The sequence below is a fragment of the Centruroides vittatus genome, unplaced genomic scaffold (genome assembly GCF_030686945.1).
Source record: "Centruroides vittatus isolate TY-2023 unplaced genomic scaffold, ASM3068694v2 contig_2104, whole genome shotgun sequence".
NCBI classification, from domain to species: domain Eukaryota; kingdom Metazoa; phylum Arthropoda; class Arachnida; order Scorpiones; family Buthidae; genus Centruroides; species Centruroides vittatus.
In genome coordinates this window covers 5104-19815 of record NW_027121305.1, presented here as the reverse complement: position 1 = coordinate 19815, position 14712 = coordinate 5104, and the positions used below count along the sequence as shown (strand labels likewise).

At 34.8% G+C, this 14712-nt stretch overlaps 1 protein-coding gene across 1 annotated transcript; it reads left to right on the top strand.

The window, feature by feature from the left end:
• Nucleotides 1-8707: 8707 nt before the first annotated feature.
• LOC136970691 (hydroxysteroid dehydrogenase-like protein 1) lies at nucleotides 8708-9668 on the top strand. The gene has a single exon (XM_067265158.1). It carries the CDS (start codon nucleotides 8733-8735, stop codon nucleotides 9666-9668), a length of 936 nt encoding a protein of 311 aa, XP_067121259.1. The 5' UTR covers nucleotides 8708-8732.
• Nucleotides 9669-14712: the final 5044 nt, after the last annotated feature.

Sequence of the window (14712 nt, the reverse complement as noted above, 5' to 3'; positions counted from 1 at the left end):
TCCGTCCGATCTCTCTTTTACCAGTAATGGGTAAGATCTTGGAAAAACTGATTAACAACAGGCTCATCTGGCATATTGAAAAAGGAAAACATCTCAGCAACCATCAATATGGCTTCAGACCACAACGCTCTGCCCCGCAAGCCATTAACTCAGTCATCAGTAACATCAAATCATTACTCAACAATAGCAAGTATATACTAGGCATCAGTCTAGATATCTCAAAAGCCTTTGACCACGCCTGGTGGCCTCTCATTTTACAACTGAAAGATTTCAACTGCCCTGCTAACCTGTACAAACTTATAAAGGACTACCTAAATGACAGAACGGCCATCCTCCAATATGGCGACCACAAGTGTATGCGGAAGGTGGAACGCAACTGCCCGCAGGGGTCCATATGTGGCCCCACCCTATGGAACATCGTGTTCGATTCTTTTCTTAAGATGGACTTTGGACAGGATTCTATCACGGCTTATGCCGATGATGTGATTATACTCATTGGTAGTAACTCCAGAGCTGGGCTGGAGCACAGGGCTGATCTGGTATTAAAAAACATTTGCACTTGGAGAGAAAACAACAAGCTCAACTTCAACGCTGACAAGTCCAAGTGCATTATGTTCAACAGGCCCGGCGGTAAAAACTTATACGCTCGTGTTCCCACTATCAAAATGCATGGCAAAACTATTAAAGTAGACAAGTCCTTAAAATACTTGGGGATAACTTTGGACCCGACACTTACCTGGACTCAACATATCAAAAATATTGCAAACCGCACTGGACTTATTTTTCATACTTTTGGCAAGTATGCCAAAAATATTTGGGGCCTCAATGCCGAGGCGATGTCAACCATTTATGACTACATTTTTGTCCCCACTTTGACCTACGCTTGTGGCACCTGGGGCCATGCAGCCTACAAAGTCCATCCTCACAGGTCCTTAACATCTGCTCAACGCAAAGCCCTGCTCCTTATAACAAAGGCTTACCGTACTGCTCCAACTGATGGTTTGCAGGTGATAGCAAAAAAACCTCCAATTGAGAAGACCATTGACTTTTTTCACAAACAATGGAAGCTTAAATGGGGACACGACATCGATATCAACCCCTCCCAAAGAATCTGTGCCAAAGATGTAGAAGTGAACACTCCTTTTTATCTTGTCCAATACCCAGGTCAGCGTAATCCAATCAATTTCGATGACAACATAAATACCGTAATTGAAGTCTTTACTGATGGCTCCAGAATAGACAGTCATGTTGGGTGCAGCTTTGTAGCCTACTGTGATGGCAACGAAATCTACCACAGGCGACTTCGTCTGGCTGACCACTGTTTCGCTTTCCAAGCCGAGCTCTTTGCCATCAACTCTGCCCTCCACTGGCGTGACGATAATCACAAAAGTCAAAAAATTAATATTGTTACTGATAGCCAGGCTGCCATTGCCATCATTAAAAACAAGCACCCTCACGGACTGGTTACCGACATCTACCGAACTGCAATGGCATCCTCCAACAGCTACTCCTTAACCTGGACCCGTGCTCACCAGGGTAATCCTGGAAACGACAGGGCTGACATTCTTGCAAAATCTGCAGCTAAAGACACTACTATTTCTATCACCTACAATAAAATAAGCAAATCCACCCTTAAGAAATTACTCTGGAACAACCTTCTTCACGACTGGCAAAACACGTGGAATGCCCAGCAATCTATCACAAATAAATTCTTCCCCATCATCACTGATTTATTCAACTACAAGTGGATTAAAATTAATCATCATAGCACGCAGTTCTACACCAACCATGGAAACTTCTTTAACTACCTGAATAGATTCGCCCATCAATCAACCAACACCTGTCCTCTCTGTGACATACAGGATGGAGCCAACCATTATATTTTTGAGTGCCCTATGCTTGAAGCTGAAAGGTTACATCTAAAGACCATCATTAATTCTAGAGGCATTCAATGGCCATGCAATCTCAACGATCTGGTCAATGATCAGACCACCTACACCCACTTTGCCCAGCTGGTCTCCCAGTACCACAGCCTCGTCACTCATCGTTCCGCCACTTCTCTTCCCTGAACCACATCATTTGGTCGATGTCCCATCAGCTACACTCAGCTCCTGTTTTTTCCTGCTATTGTAGGCATATTGTATATCATAACCATGTATAGAATATTAACATTTGTATAATATTTTTATTCCAATTTTATTTGTATAATATGTATCATATATTTTATTTTCTGTATTTTGCATTTGTAATTTTGCATTTTAAATTCTCTTTGTATATTATATTTTATACCTTCATTTTATATCCTTACTTGTATTCTGTACTTTTAAAAAAATTTTGTATCTTCGTTTTCTTATACTACATTTTGGATTTGTACTTTATATTTTGTATTTTTATTTTGTATATGTATTCTTGTTATGTTTTTGTACTCGCGTTGTTACCGGTTGTGCTTTTTGCGGTACCGGTGTTGTACTTTTCTATGCAGAAAATAAAATTGATTGATTGATTGATTGATTGTCCTTTCTTAATCTCGAGAACGGACTTAAATGGGTGAAAGGCGAGACCGGTTATGAAAGCCATAGGGGCAGGAAGCCTGATTAACTTTATAAGAATTTTCGATAAACACCGAAAGTCATATTTTATTTCAAATCTTTTCCCCTGAAAAGTGTTAGATAAATGACTGGCACGACTCGATTGCTAAAAATATACAGAACAGGGGCAAGAAACTACTGATTTGAAGTGGAGAGCATATACTTTAAATTAAATTAATTAAAAATGTGATTAAAAATTTCTGTCCAGCATTGTGACGATGCCCCAATAAATAATTACTCGTTATCATTATATTCTGTTTACAGACTATAAACTATCACGATTAAAATTCAAATGATAAAGTATTCTATAAATATTGATTAGGAATTATTTGTTTTATTGCTATATTTAAATTTCATAAAAACTTCTTAACAAAGTTGCAACTTTAAACATAAGACGTGCCCAGAAAATATTGACAATTTTGAATGCGCATTACCAAACGATGTCACAAAACCAATTTCCGCTTGTATGATCTGTAAGATTTAAAACAAACTTCACCCGTGACTACCGGTACATATAAAGTCTAATCCAGAAACCTCAACCTTTAAATTTCCGGTACAAACGACGAAAATTAACAGAAAAAACTAACGTTTTCGAATCTCCATCGAGATCTTTTTCAGGTTCGTTAATGGAATGTCATGAGAATAGAACTCTTTTGAAGTTCAAGAAATCGAACATCTCCAGCGTGCGATGACGATGCAAAACATAAGATTGATTTAATAGACCTGAGTCTACTATCGTAACGTCGCAAAATATCAATGCAGGAAATAAAACCATGTCTACCATCGTGGATTGACCTCCGAGATGTATCGCGACGCGTACGATAAAACGTTGCTGTCTTTGTAATTAATGCATTTCCCCAATTTGTTAGCTCTGTAAATCTCCAGGGTCTCCAATGCCCTAATGTGGTCCGTTTTCAACGACTTCTTAATGACGGTGGCGTTATCGAAGTCCGCTCTTACATCGGGGTCCGTAGCGTACGTCGACAGGGGCGGTGGTGTGCCTTTTTTTGGCAACGTCATTCTTATGTTCAGAAACCCTTTTTTGGAGGGATCTCTTGGTAGAACCAATATATACTAGGTCCCTTTGGAATCTGTGGTCTCTTAACGGGATACTATAAACGCCCGGTGCCCTTAATATGCTCGGTTTGTCCTTGGCGTTTCTGAGAAGCGAATAGATAGATGGCGTTCTCGTGTACGCTAACTTGGTGCCCTTCCTTAGCGCTATTTCCCTGTACAAGGAATGGAGGTCTTTGTTGTATAGTACAACCGTGTGCTGGTCGGGGCTCGAGTTAGAATCACTCCGCCCTGCGGAGGTGTGATGCGCTGTGTTTGTATTACAACACTTACGAGCTAAATTGCGGATAAGGCTACTTCTGTATCCATGGCTAGTGGCAATGTCTTCAATGTGTTTTAGCTCTGCGATCGTGTCTTCCCTTTTAGTATTATGGGTGAATGCCCTATTTACTAACGCCCTGAACGCCGCAATTTTATAAGGGTACGGATCCTCCGACCCAGCGGGTATGTACATAGGTAGGTAGCCGGGTTTGTAGTACACCCGCGTCTCAATATTGTTTATATCGAGCTGAATGGAGACGTCTAAAAAATGCACTCTGGTGTCCGATATTTGATCAAGCTTGAGCGTTAGACCAAAGCAATATTGAGACGCGGGTGTACTACAAACCCGGCTACCTACCTATGTACATACCCGCTGGGTCAGAGGATCCGTACCCTTATAAAATTGCGGCGTTCAGGGCGTTAGTAAATAGGGCATTCACCCATAATACTAAAAGGGAAGACACGATCGCAGAGCTAAAACACATTGAAGACATTGCCACTAGCCATGGATACAGAAGTAGCCTTATCCGCAATTTAGCTCGTAAGTGTTGTAATACAAACACAGCGCATCACACCTCCGCAGGGCGGAGTGATTCTAACTCGAGCCCCGACCAGCACACGGTTGTACTATACAACAAAGACCTCCATTCCTTGTACAGGGAAATAGCGCTAAGGAAGGGCACCAAGTTAGCGTACACGAGAACGCCATCTATCTATTCGCTTCTCAGAAACGCCAAGGACAAACCGAGCATATTAAGGGCACCGGGCGTTTATAGTATCCCGTTAAGAGACCACAGATTCCAAAGGGACCTAGTATATATTGGTTCTACCAAGAGATCCCTCCAAAAAAAGGTTTCTGAACATAAGAATGACGTTGCCAAAAAAAATCACACCACCGCCCTGTCGACGTACGCTACGGACCCCGATGTAAGAGCGGACTTCGATAACGCCACCCTCATTAAGAAGTCGTTGAAAACGGACCACATTAGGGCATTGGAGACCCTGGAGATTTACAGAGCTAACAAATTGGGGAAATGCATTAATTACAAAGACAGCAACGTTTTATCGTACGCGTCGCGATACATCTCGGAGGTCAATCCACGATGGTAGACATGGTTTTATTTCCTGCATTGATATTTTGCGACGTTACGATAGTAGACTCAGGTCTATTAAATCAATCTTATGTTTTGCATCGTCATCGCACGCTGGAGATGTTCGATTTCTTGAACTTCAAAAGAGTTCTATTCTCATGACATTCCATTAACGAACCTGAAGAAGATCTCGATGGAGATTCGAAAACGTTAGTTTTTTCTGTTAATTTTCGTCGTTTGTACCGGAAATTTAAAGGTTGAGGTTGCTGGATTAGACTGTAAGATTTATTGTCCTTACGGCATTTTTGACAAATTTATCTCTATCGAGAGATATACTTTGAGTCAATTTAAAGTATTTAAGACTTCTTTCTATGTACTTTGCGACAGATTTGATTTTTCTTAGTAACTTTACAACAATTACAGTCGCAATCATCCCGCATTGCGTAAGAGCTGTTTCACATTATGACCAACTGGACCTACTGGTCCGACTCCAAGTCGTGTTGCCATGGCAACAGCAGTCGGCCGACCGACTGGTCGTTCCAGTCGGACAGATTAAAAAAGTTAAATATTTGTAGTCGGGTCGGAGCAGTCGGTGAGCTATAACCAATGAGAGCTTCGAAGCTATAACCAATCAGAGTTTAGATTTATCCGAAGTTAGAAAATGGCGGAAGGTACAGTTTTCTCGGAAGCTTTAATAAACGAAGTCAGAAAATATCCGTGGCTTTATGATATTCGGCGAGCCGATTATAAAGACAACATTAAAACAAATAATTCTTGGACGGAGATTTCCAAGAAACTAAACACTGAAAGTACGTGATTGACTATAAAACATTCCAATAGATATTGTTGCCAAAGATACGGTTTGATAATAAATTGTAACATATTCAGGACTACAATTTCTGGATACGAATGAAATATGTTTTAAAACAATTCGAAATGCACGATCGCTTTCCATGACGGCCATGTTTTCTGTTTAAATTGAAGAACTTACCATGATTGGCTAGTGTTTTGATCTGTAACACGCATTCCGATTGGTCCTTACGAGTTGGCCACCGACATATAATCGTACTCAGTGTGAATGCTTTTACTACTAGTCGGTCCGATTATAGGATCAGTCAGATCGGACCGGTCGGTCGAGTCGGTAATAGCGTAAAACAGCTCTAACACTGTTCTGTAATTTTGATATGTGACGTCACTACATTTGTCATCTATCAACATTATGTTTTTGGGTTGCAATTTCAAAACATTGTACATTTTTAAATTTCCACTCTCGTCCGTCCGGCAGTCTTTCCTTAATCTCCATAACGGAGTTAAATAAGTGAATGCAGAGACCAGATATGAAAACAGTACGAGCAGAAAGCCCCTATTAACTATATGCAAACCTCTGGTCCAACCAGAAGTCACGTTACTTTAATTCAAATATTTTCTCTGAAAGAAGTTCTATAGATGACCGGCATGACTCTATTGATAGCAGGAAAAGTATTATGCTCACGGGCAAGACACTACTAATTGGAAGATGGCGAACATATACGTTAAAAATTTCTTAACTATACGTGAATTATATTTTTTTAAATAATATCTTGTGTTTTTTATCTGTTATTAATATTTCCCTATTCTTATTCCCACTTATTATTTTGCTAACGTCTCTTGTAATTTATTCTTTGAAATCACTTTTTTTTTCTTTTAATATTAAGTAAGTTAATTGCTTTATCTATTTTAAGTATTATTAAAGAAGTTTCTTTGCATATTTGAGCGTTAAAAGATATTCCTAATTTTAACATATTTAGTAAGTCATCCGAAATTTTATTATTAGTTATATTTAAAATTACCTCACTGTTCTAATCTTTTCTTTCATTTAAAGTTGAATATCCAAATAGTTTTACAGTTTTCTACTTTGATATGTTTCATTCTTAATGAATTCTCTATTGCTTTCCTTATACTTTCTTCTTATTCTTATCCAGGTGCCTTATTCATATCCGTTTTCTCTTATATCTAATCTCTGATTGTAAAGTCCGTTCTTCGACTCTTCATACGTCATAACGCTGGATATAAAACGTATTAACGGCTCCGAATGAGACGATTGCGACTTTATCAGAGCTGTACAGCTTATTCATGTCCTTCCAATCCGTCATTCACCTGAGATCAAGAACCCCACAAAACACAATTTGAATTCACATATTTGAAATAAATATAAATAAAGATCAAAGAAATTAAGAAAAAATGAAATTTGTGGCAGAGCACATCAATGTGAGATTATTTGTTTTTAAATTTTACACGTTTTTGTAACTATAAATTTAAAAAACTGTTTCTTTATTATCTGTAGACCGAAGACGAATCGTTACAAACTCCGATTCGAAATGCATTTAAATAAAGTTCTGTGAATTCAGATTGTCTTCCAATTGGTTCTTGTCTTCTGGTAAACGTCGGATTGGAAGGACATAACACATTTGTTTATTTGCCTTCAAACCTGTTTTCAGCGGTTACAAAAAAAAAAGTTTAAACTTCATGTAAGGACATTTAAAAATTAAACAGAAGTCTTTAAGTTATAAAAACGTTTACAATAATAAATTTACGTATATTATCGAAAGTACGGGTACCGAGACGATTAAAACTTTAAGTCCTTGAACTATTAAAATTAGTAGTAAGTGTACAAACTAATTTGAGAAAAAATTTAATTGTCCTGCGAAATTATTTTGGTTTTTGTTTTATGATTATTTAGAATAACGTTAAAGAACTTCTGTTGACTTTTTCTTCTTTAAATTACTTATCAAGTTTTAAATGATATTTAATTTAATTGTACTCGTGATGAATTAAGATAAAGTTATTAATTGATATACAGTAATTACAATTAACATAAACACTTTTAAAATTACACGTATTTATGGATCTTATTATTATTTTGGTGTGTCGACGAGTGCATTGAATAGAGAATGTTAAAGGTAATACTGACAAAAGTTCCAGTGTTCACAGAACAAGAAAATTGTGCAATTACGAAAAGATATGAGGTGGCTATAAACAAATGTTTCACACACTTGAATCATTTGTTTAAATTGAATTATAACCACCACATCTCCGACTACCCATGGGTTTATACGATTTAAAAAAGAATTATAATTTTATTTCTACAGGTATACTGTCTTATTATTTTAATATTTTTACTGCGTTAATTTATTTTCTTATTTATTAATACTAATTTTATAATTTGTTTTCAGTTTTACTTATTTTGTCCAAAAGTTTTAATAAACAGTTAGCATGCCGTCACTATGATTATTTTTCATAAAACTTTTGTAAGCGTATGTTAAATATAATTTAATACATTCTTGCATAATTTCTTACATAATTTTTTGCCGATGTATTTAATAAAATAGGACTAAAGAGGAGCATTAAGCCCGAAATGCATATTATTTTAAATTATAGAAAATAAACCTGCTTTTTCCATCAAAAAAAAGAGTTTCTGCGTGATTTGTTCCCATCCGCAAATTCGTGCTAATTCAAAAAGAAATGCAGTTAAATATCTTATATTCGTTATCATAAAACTAATAAATATTTTTGTTAAAGTGAGTAATAATCAAGGCTGCGACCTTTGCTCTTTATCTACGATATATAAATAAACTCGATAGATAATTATATATCAGAGATTGGTTACTAAACGTGGAAACACATAAAGTGGAAACACATCAAAGTGGTTTCCGATAAATCAGAAAGATAGAATTAAATCATGTTAGAAGCCATAGAACAAAGTTGCATTTTGGCTTATTTTGGGATATTCTGTACAATTCTCTTTGCCTCGACGTTAATATGGAAGTTTGTCAACGTGCTAAGGATACATCTCTTCTCTCTATGCACCTCGGATTTGAAGGAATTCGGACCGTGGGTCGTAGTCACGGGAGGAAGTTCGGGAATAGGAAGAGGCTACGCTAACAAACTGGCCAAACGAGGTTTACACGTTGTAATCGTAAGCAACGAATTGCAGGCTCTGAAGGCTGCCGCCGAAGAAATTACAACACAATACGGAGTAGAATGTCGCTACATTTACGCCGATCTCAGCCACGATGATTCCTACGAATACGTCTTCAGCAGTCTGAACGATGAGGACATTGGCATTTTAGTCAACTGTGCCGGTGTTCTGGGTGACTCTCCGTGTCTTATGTTAGACGAGAGCGACAGGAATGTGAATTTAATGTTACAATTGCACATCAAAGAGGTGGTCCACATGACTCGATTGTTTTTACCTTCGATGTTATCTAGAAAAAGGGCCGCCGTCGTTACTGTTTCGTCAGCGGGCTCCGTAATACCTTTGCCATTTTTAAGCGTGTATTCGGCGAGTAAAGCGTTTTCCGATCGTTTCACTCGAGCATTGTCTTACGAATATAAATGGAAAAGTGTTAGTTTTCAATCTCTTACTCCTTTTGGGGTTTGGACTAGAATGACTCAGGAACGGAGTATAGGTTTGAAACATATCGAGTTGTATAAAATATTAATCCTCCATAGAGATAAATACGTCAGAAATGCCGTAAGAACAATCAATGTTACAAATCATACAAGCGGTAATTGGCTTTGTGACATCATTTGGTATGCTGCATTCAAAATTGTCAATATTTTCTGGGCACGTTTTCTGTTCAAATATGTACCTTCGTTTAAAAAGACTTTATAAAATATTAATATAATAGTTAAACAAACTTTTCATAATCAACAATTTTTTAAATTTTTATTATAGATTATTAATACAATATACTGTATTTTATATATAAATTTCTATGTAGGAAAACGAGAAATGTATTATAGCAACACTTATAGACTCAACAGAGATGTTGAAGTTATAAACAGGGTTTCCAACAATTTTCAATTTTCCAGAAATTTTCAGATTGTTACGATGAAAACATTGTAGAAATTTAAAAAGTTTTCAGTTTATTTGATGTTACCAAATACACTCACAGCTGTAAGGCTGTTGCAGTCCTTTCATTGAGCCTTAATTTCTATTGTCGTCTCTTTGCTAATCGTCCGTCCTTTCTTAACTCACAGACTGAGTTATAAAAGTTAAAGTCGATACCAGATTGGAAATGCTTAAACACAAAAGACTAGATTAATTATTAGAACTTCCGATTCAAAACGGGATGTCACGTTATTTTAATTCAAATTAAAAGTACGTTTTCAGTATTTTTAAACGCCATCCTCGGCATAGAAACCGATTGCATTTGAAAATAAGAACGAAACTCGTTTTTCTTTTTAAATGCAATCAAATGCTGTGTTCTGGTTCAATCTGCATTTGGAAACTTTGACCTTTAGATTCCCAATCGTTTAATTACACGTGTATCACTCATACGTAAATCACACACTGTATTTTCTATTTTTATTGTCTGACAATTAATACAAACGCTTATTTCTTTTACAGAGTTTCTGAGTAAATTTCATCACCCCTATAACTATTAAAACTTTTACATATTATTTTTACTTAAAATATATTACTAACGACAATGTTAAAAATTATATTAAATGCTTATGTGAAGAATTATTATGAAAATTCAAGGCGAAGACGACGATCGCAGAACACTTAGAAAAGGATCGGGCAGATGTATTACAGAGATCTAAAGTCACAACAATCGACATGTTTAAATTTTTAAAAGACTTTTCAAAAAGATCATAAATTTCAGAGACCTCCTAATAATCTAATATGCATTAAAACTGTCAATTAAAATTCCTATCACTCTGAACTCCATGCAGATATTAATGAACTAGTCCTGAAACTTGAATTACAATTATTTTCAGTTTTTTTAACTAAGTGATACCAGTTCCATTATCGTTTTCAGATTTTGATGTTAATAATTTTGTTTGTGTAACAAAATAATTTTCGATTAAATTTTTCCTGTTTATTACTACTTATTTAAAATTTATTAAGGAACAATTTAATAAATTTGTACTTTTGTAACGGATTTCATAATGAAAAATAAAACATATTAAAAAGAAAATTTATTAATTATTTTAATAATTTGCAAATATTTGTAATAATTGTCTTAATAATTTTAATAATTCCGCTATTCTACAAAGATTTATTTAAGAAATTAAAAAGATTTGTTTGCGAATTGATTTCTGAAAAGGTCAAAATGGTAATTCACTAGAAAAAAAAGTTTAACGGAAAATTACTAAAGAATAAATTATAAGAAAAATATTTACTAATCACATTTTAAAATCATTTTGCACATTTGCGATTTCACATTATACACGCAAGTTTTAAACGGTTACCCGCGGGTACCGATAACCAAAGAACACTACTCAGGCCTCGAAAATTAAATAACTTGAAATTTTCAAAGTGTAGCGGCCAGAGGAAATGACGACATTTAAATTGTTAAACATTAATTAATGATGCAGGTTAACACGTGGCAATTTGGCGTCGAAAATACCACGATGTTTACAAAGGCAGAAAAAGTGAGAAATAGCGATAGATCACTAAAATAGTTGAGAAAAAGTAATTAATTTAAAATCTAATTCGTCAAAGTCTGTTTTCATTCAAAAAAAGTTATTTGTTTATACGAAATCGAAGTTTGGTTTGGTTTCGGCAACGCGACACGTGGGCCATCTTTCGAGGGGGATGCCTCTGGAGATGGCATCCAATGGAAAGTTATTATTGCGAAGAAAACCCGGAAAACTACGTGGTTAGTCTGTTGGCTAGGCGGGAACCCACGGCTAACTACGGGCATTCTGTGATTTTATTCGCTTTGTCATTGGGCTTACGAAATCTATCTTTAACGGTAAAAATAATAGCATGTTAAACTTGTTAATGTAAATTCAACAATTACAATCAACGAAATTTCGATACTTGGGCGACACTCGAATGACGTAAAATCACAGTGAAATCTGTTCAAATTACGGTTGACAAGTTTAACGTGTTGGAAACGATACTGTCAATACGTTTTATTTACGAGCTTCTCATTTATACTTCGATTCTAATTCGCACTTCGTTTCTCAGTTCTCAAAAGGTCGAGAAGAATGAGCATTAAAATTGGATAAATACGGTAACAACGTCTTTTCAAAAGAGACTTGTTGACATTTTGCGAAAATAGTGATAATCGATAAAGTGACAGTTGAAATAGTGAACCGGATCTAAACTCTGCAATCACTGTAAATTGTGTACATTGCTGAAGTGTAGACGGATTATATATACCGTTTACTCGGACACTTTGCAACTAGTTGCAATCGGACCTTCAAAAAAAAGTATAGGCCTAATATCTGCCAATTTCGGTTGCCAAGTCTTAGGTATTACAGTCCTAAAGTAACATCAATCGACATATTTAAATTTTTAAAAGACTTTTTCAAAAAGATCATGAATTTCAGAGACCTCCTAATAATCTAATATGCATTAAAACTGTCAATTAAAATTCCTATCACTCTGAACTCCATGCAGGAAAATTATCGTATTTGCCCCCTGAAATTATCGTAATTCAGTTAAAATTATCGAACATCCACCTCGATTCGTTACACTTACAGTCTCTCCTGCAAATATAAACTAGATTATCGTATGTCAGAATCTCAAATTTTTTATCTGCTTACAGCAAACAAATTTTTAGACTTTATTCTACAATGAATATTTTTCGAACTTTTAGCGTGTTTTTTTACCATGTACCTTATAATATATACTGAAAAACAGACTTCTAAATGGGCATAATCTAATATATACGTTTTTTTTCATGCACGTTTTTAACGTGTCAATGCATTAAGCGCCACAAAAAATGGATCATAAGATATTACCCTGGGCCATGCTTTTTATTTGAACAAAATAGCGCAGATATGATCGCTATTTAATACAGTTTTATCTGCATTGTTAAGAAGGCATTTTTTCCCTCAATTTTACTCATGCTATTTTGTATACTTACCAACTTCTCAGTTCAACAAAAACTACCAAATTCGAGGTTGCCTAACCGGTTTAATATAAATCTAATAGAAAATAGAATAATCACTGAAATAATATACCTACTTTTTTTTACGGTTTACGTTCACTGAGAGAAAATGAAGTTCGTTTCTTGAATATTTGTTCTTGTGTTTTATATTTTTACGACATTGTACTTATTTACATTCATTTTGCAAGAAAAATATTAGAAAAGCCAACTTTACTGGACCAAGTGGAATTTCTATTCCCACAGGATATGTTTGCTACGTTTATATAAATAGGAAATTGTTTCGAAGTAAAACAGCTCAGATTTTAATGTATAGTGTATGTTACATTTCTGCAACACACGGCCTGGGTGAATTGCGAAGTGTTTTGATAGTTGCAACAGATGGCATTTTTTTCCCAGTTACAACTTTTAAAACTAAATGTGGCGTTATCTGTTACGAGTTTCTAAAACTGTTTTTAACAAACTTAATTACTATGAAATGAAAAAAAAACTTTAGTTTTGAGGGCAGGGATGTATTTTATTAAAAATATCGTAAATACCAATAACGAGTAAAATCGTCATTAAATCCTATTCGAGATATGACACACGCGGCCTGAGTACTGATCTCTGGTTATCCATAACACTGGGTACCCGTTTATAAATCGCGTGTATAATATGGAAATCGTAAGTATCCAAAATGATTGTAAAATATAAATAAATCTTTGTAGAATCGCGGAATTTATTAAAATTATTAAGTCAATCATTACAAATATTTATAAATTTTCTTTTAACATGTTTTATTTGTCATTAATTAATCCGTTAAAAAAGTATAAATTTTTAAAATAAATCTTATAAACTATTAATAAACCGAAAAAGAAATTAATCACAAATTATTTTGTATCACAATCAAAATTATTAAAATAAAAAGCGGAAAATGACGATGGAAATAATATTATTTAAATTACAGTTACTATAATTTTTTTTTTTTTAACTTTTTACACTCAAGTAGGTGCACAGGCAGACACTAAACTTTTCTACATCGCTCAGATTGCGGTTCAATAAAGAAAATTGAATAGCCTTACAACATTCAGTTTATTTGGTAACCCTAAATAAATTGAAAACTGTTTTTAATTTCTGCAATATTTTCAGTCAATGACGGAAAAAGAAGGTTTCCATCCATTAAAATCTGGAAATCACAAGGATATTGAACATTGGAAATTGTGGACACCCTGTTTATATCTTCAACGTCTCGGTTGAGTTTATAAGTGTTGTTATCAATACATTTCTCGTTTTCTACATAGAAAATCTAAAGATTGTTTAAATTTCATTATTCTTATTCAATAAAATAAAAAACTTTAAAAAATGAGTTTAATTGATTTATTTAATTTATCGCAATTCGTGTAACAATTCTATTGACAACTAACAGATGAGACAGGCGTTGCTCGGGCAAGAAATAGCAACAGCAAAGATTCAGATTATCGAATTATTTTGTATTTATAACCCTTCTATTATATTATTGTATTTCATTTATATTTACAAAGGTTATCTTACGTAAGAATTTATCATATCAAGTGCCCAAACTAACGCGTGTCCTTTAATTTGTATACGGTAGAAGAAAAAACGATGTTTAAAAAGTGTTAGATTGGGCGCGCGATGTGATAAACTCTAACGTAACATAAGCTTTATAGTTATATAGCCGATCTTATCCGATTTCAGTAGATGCAAGAATTAGTTTCCATCTTCCGAGACTAATTAGACTCTAATTAGTCTGTCATTTTTGGCTACATATTATTTATAAATATATTACTTGAATAAAAATCACTTTAAAAT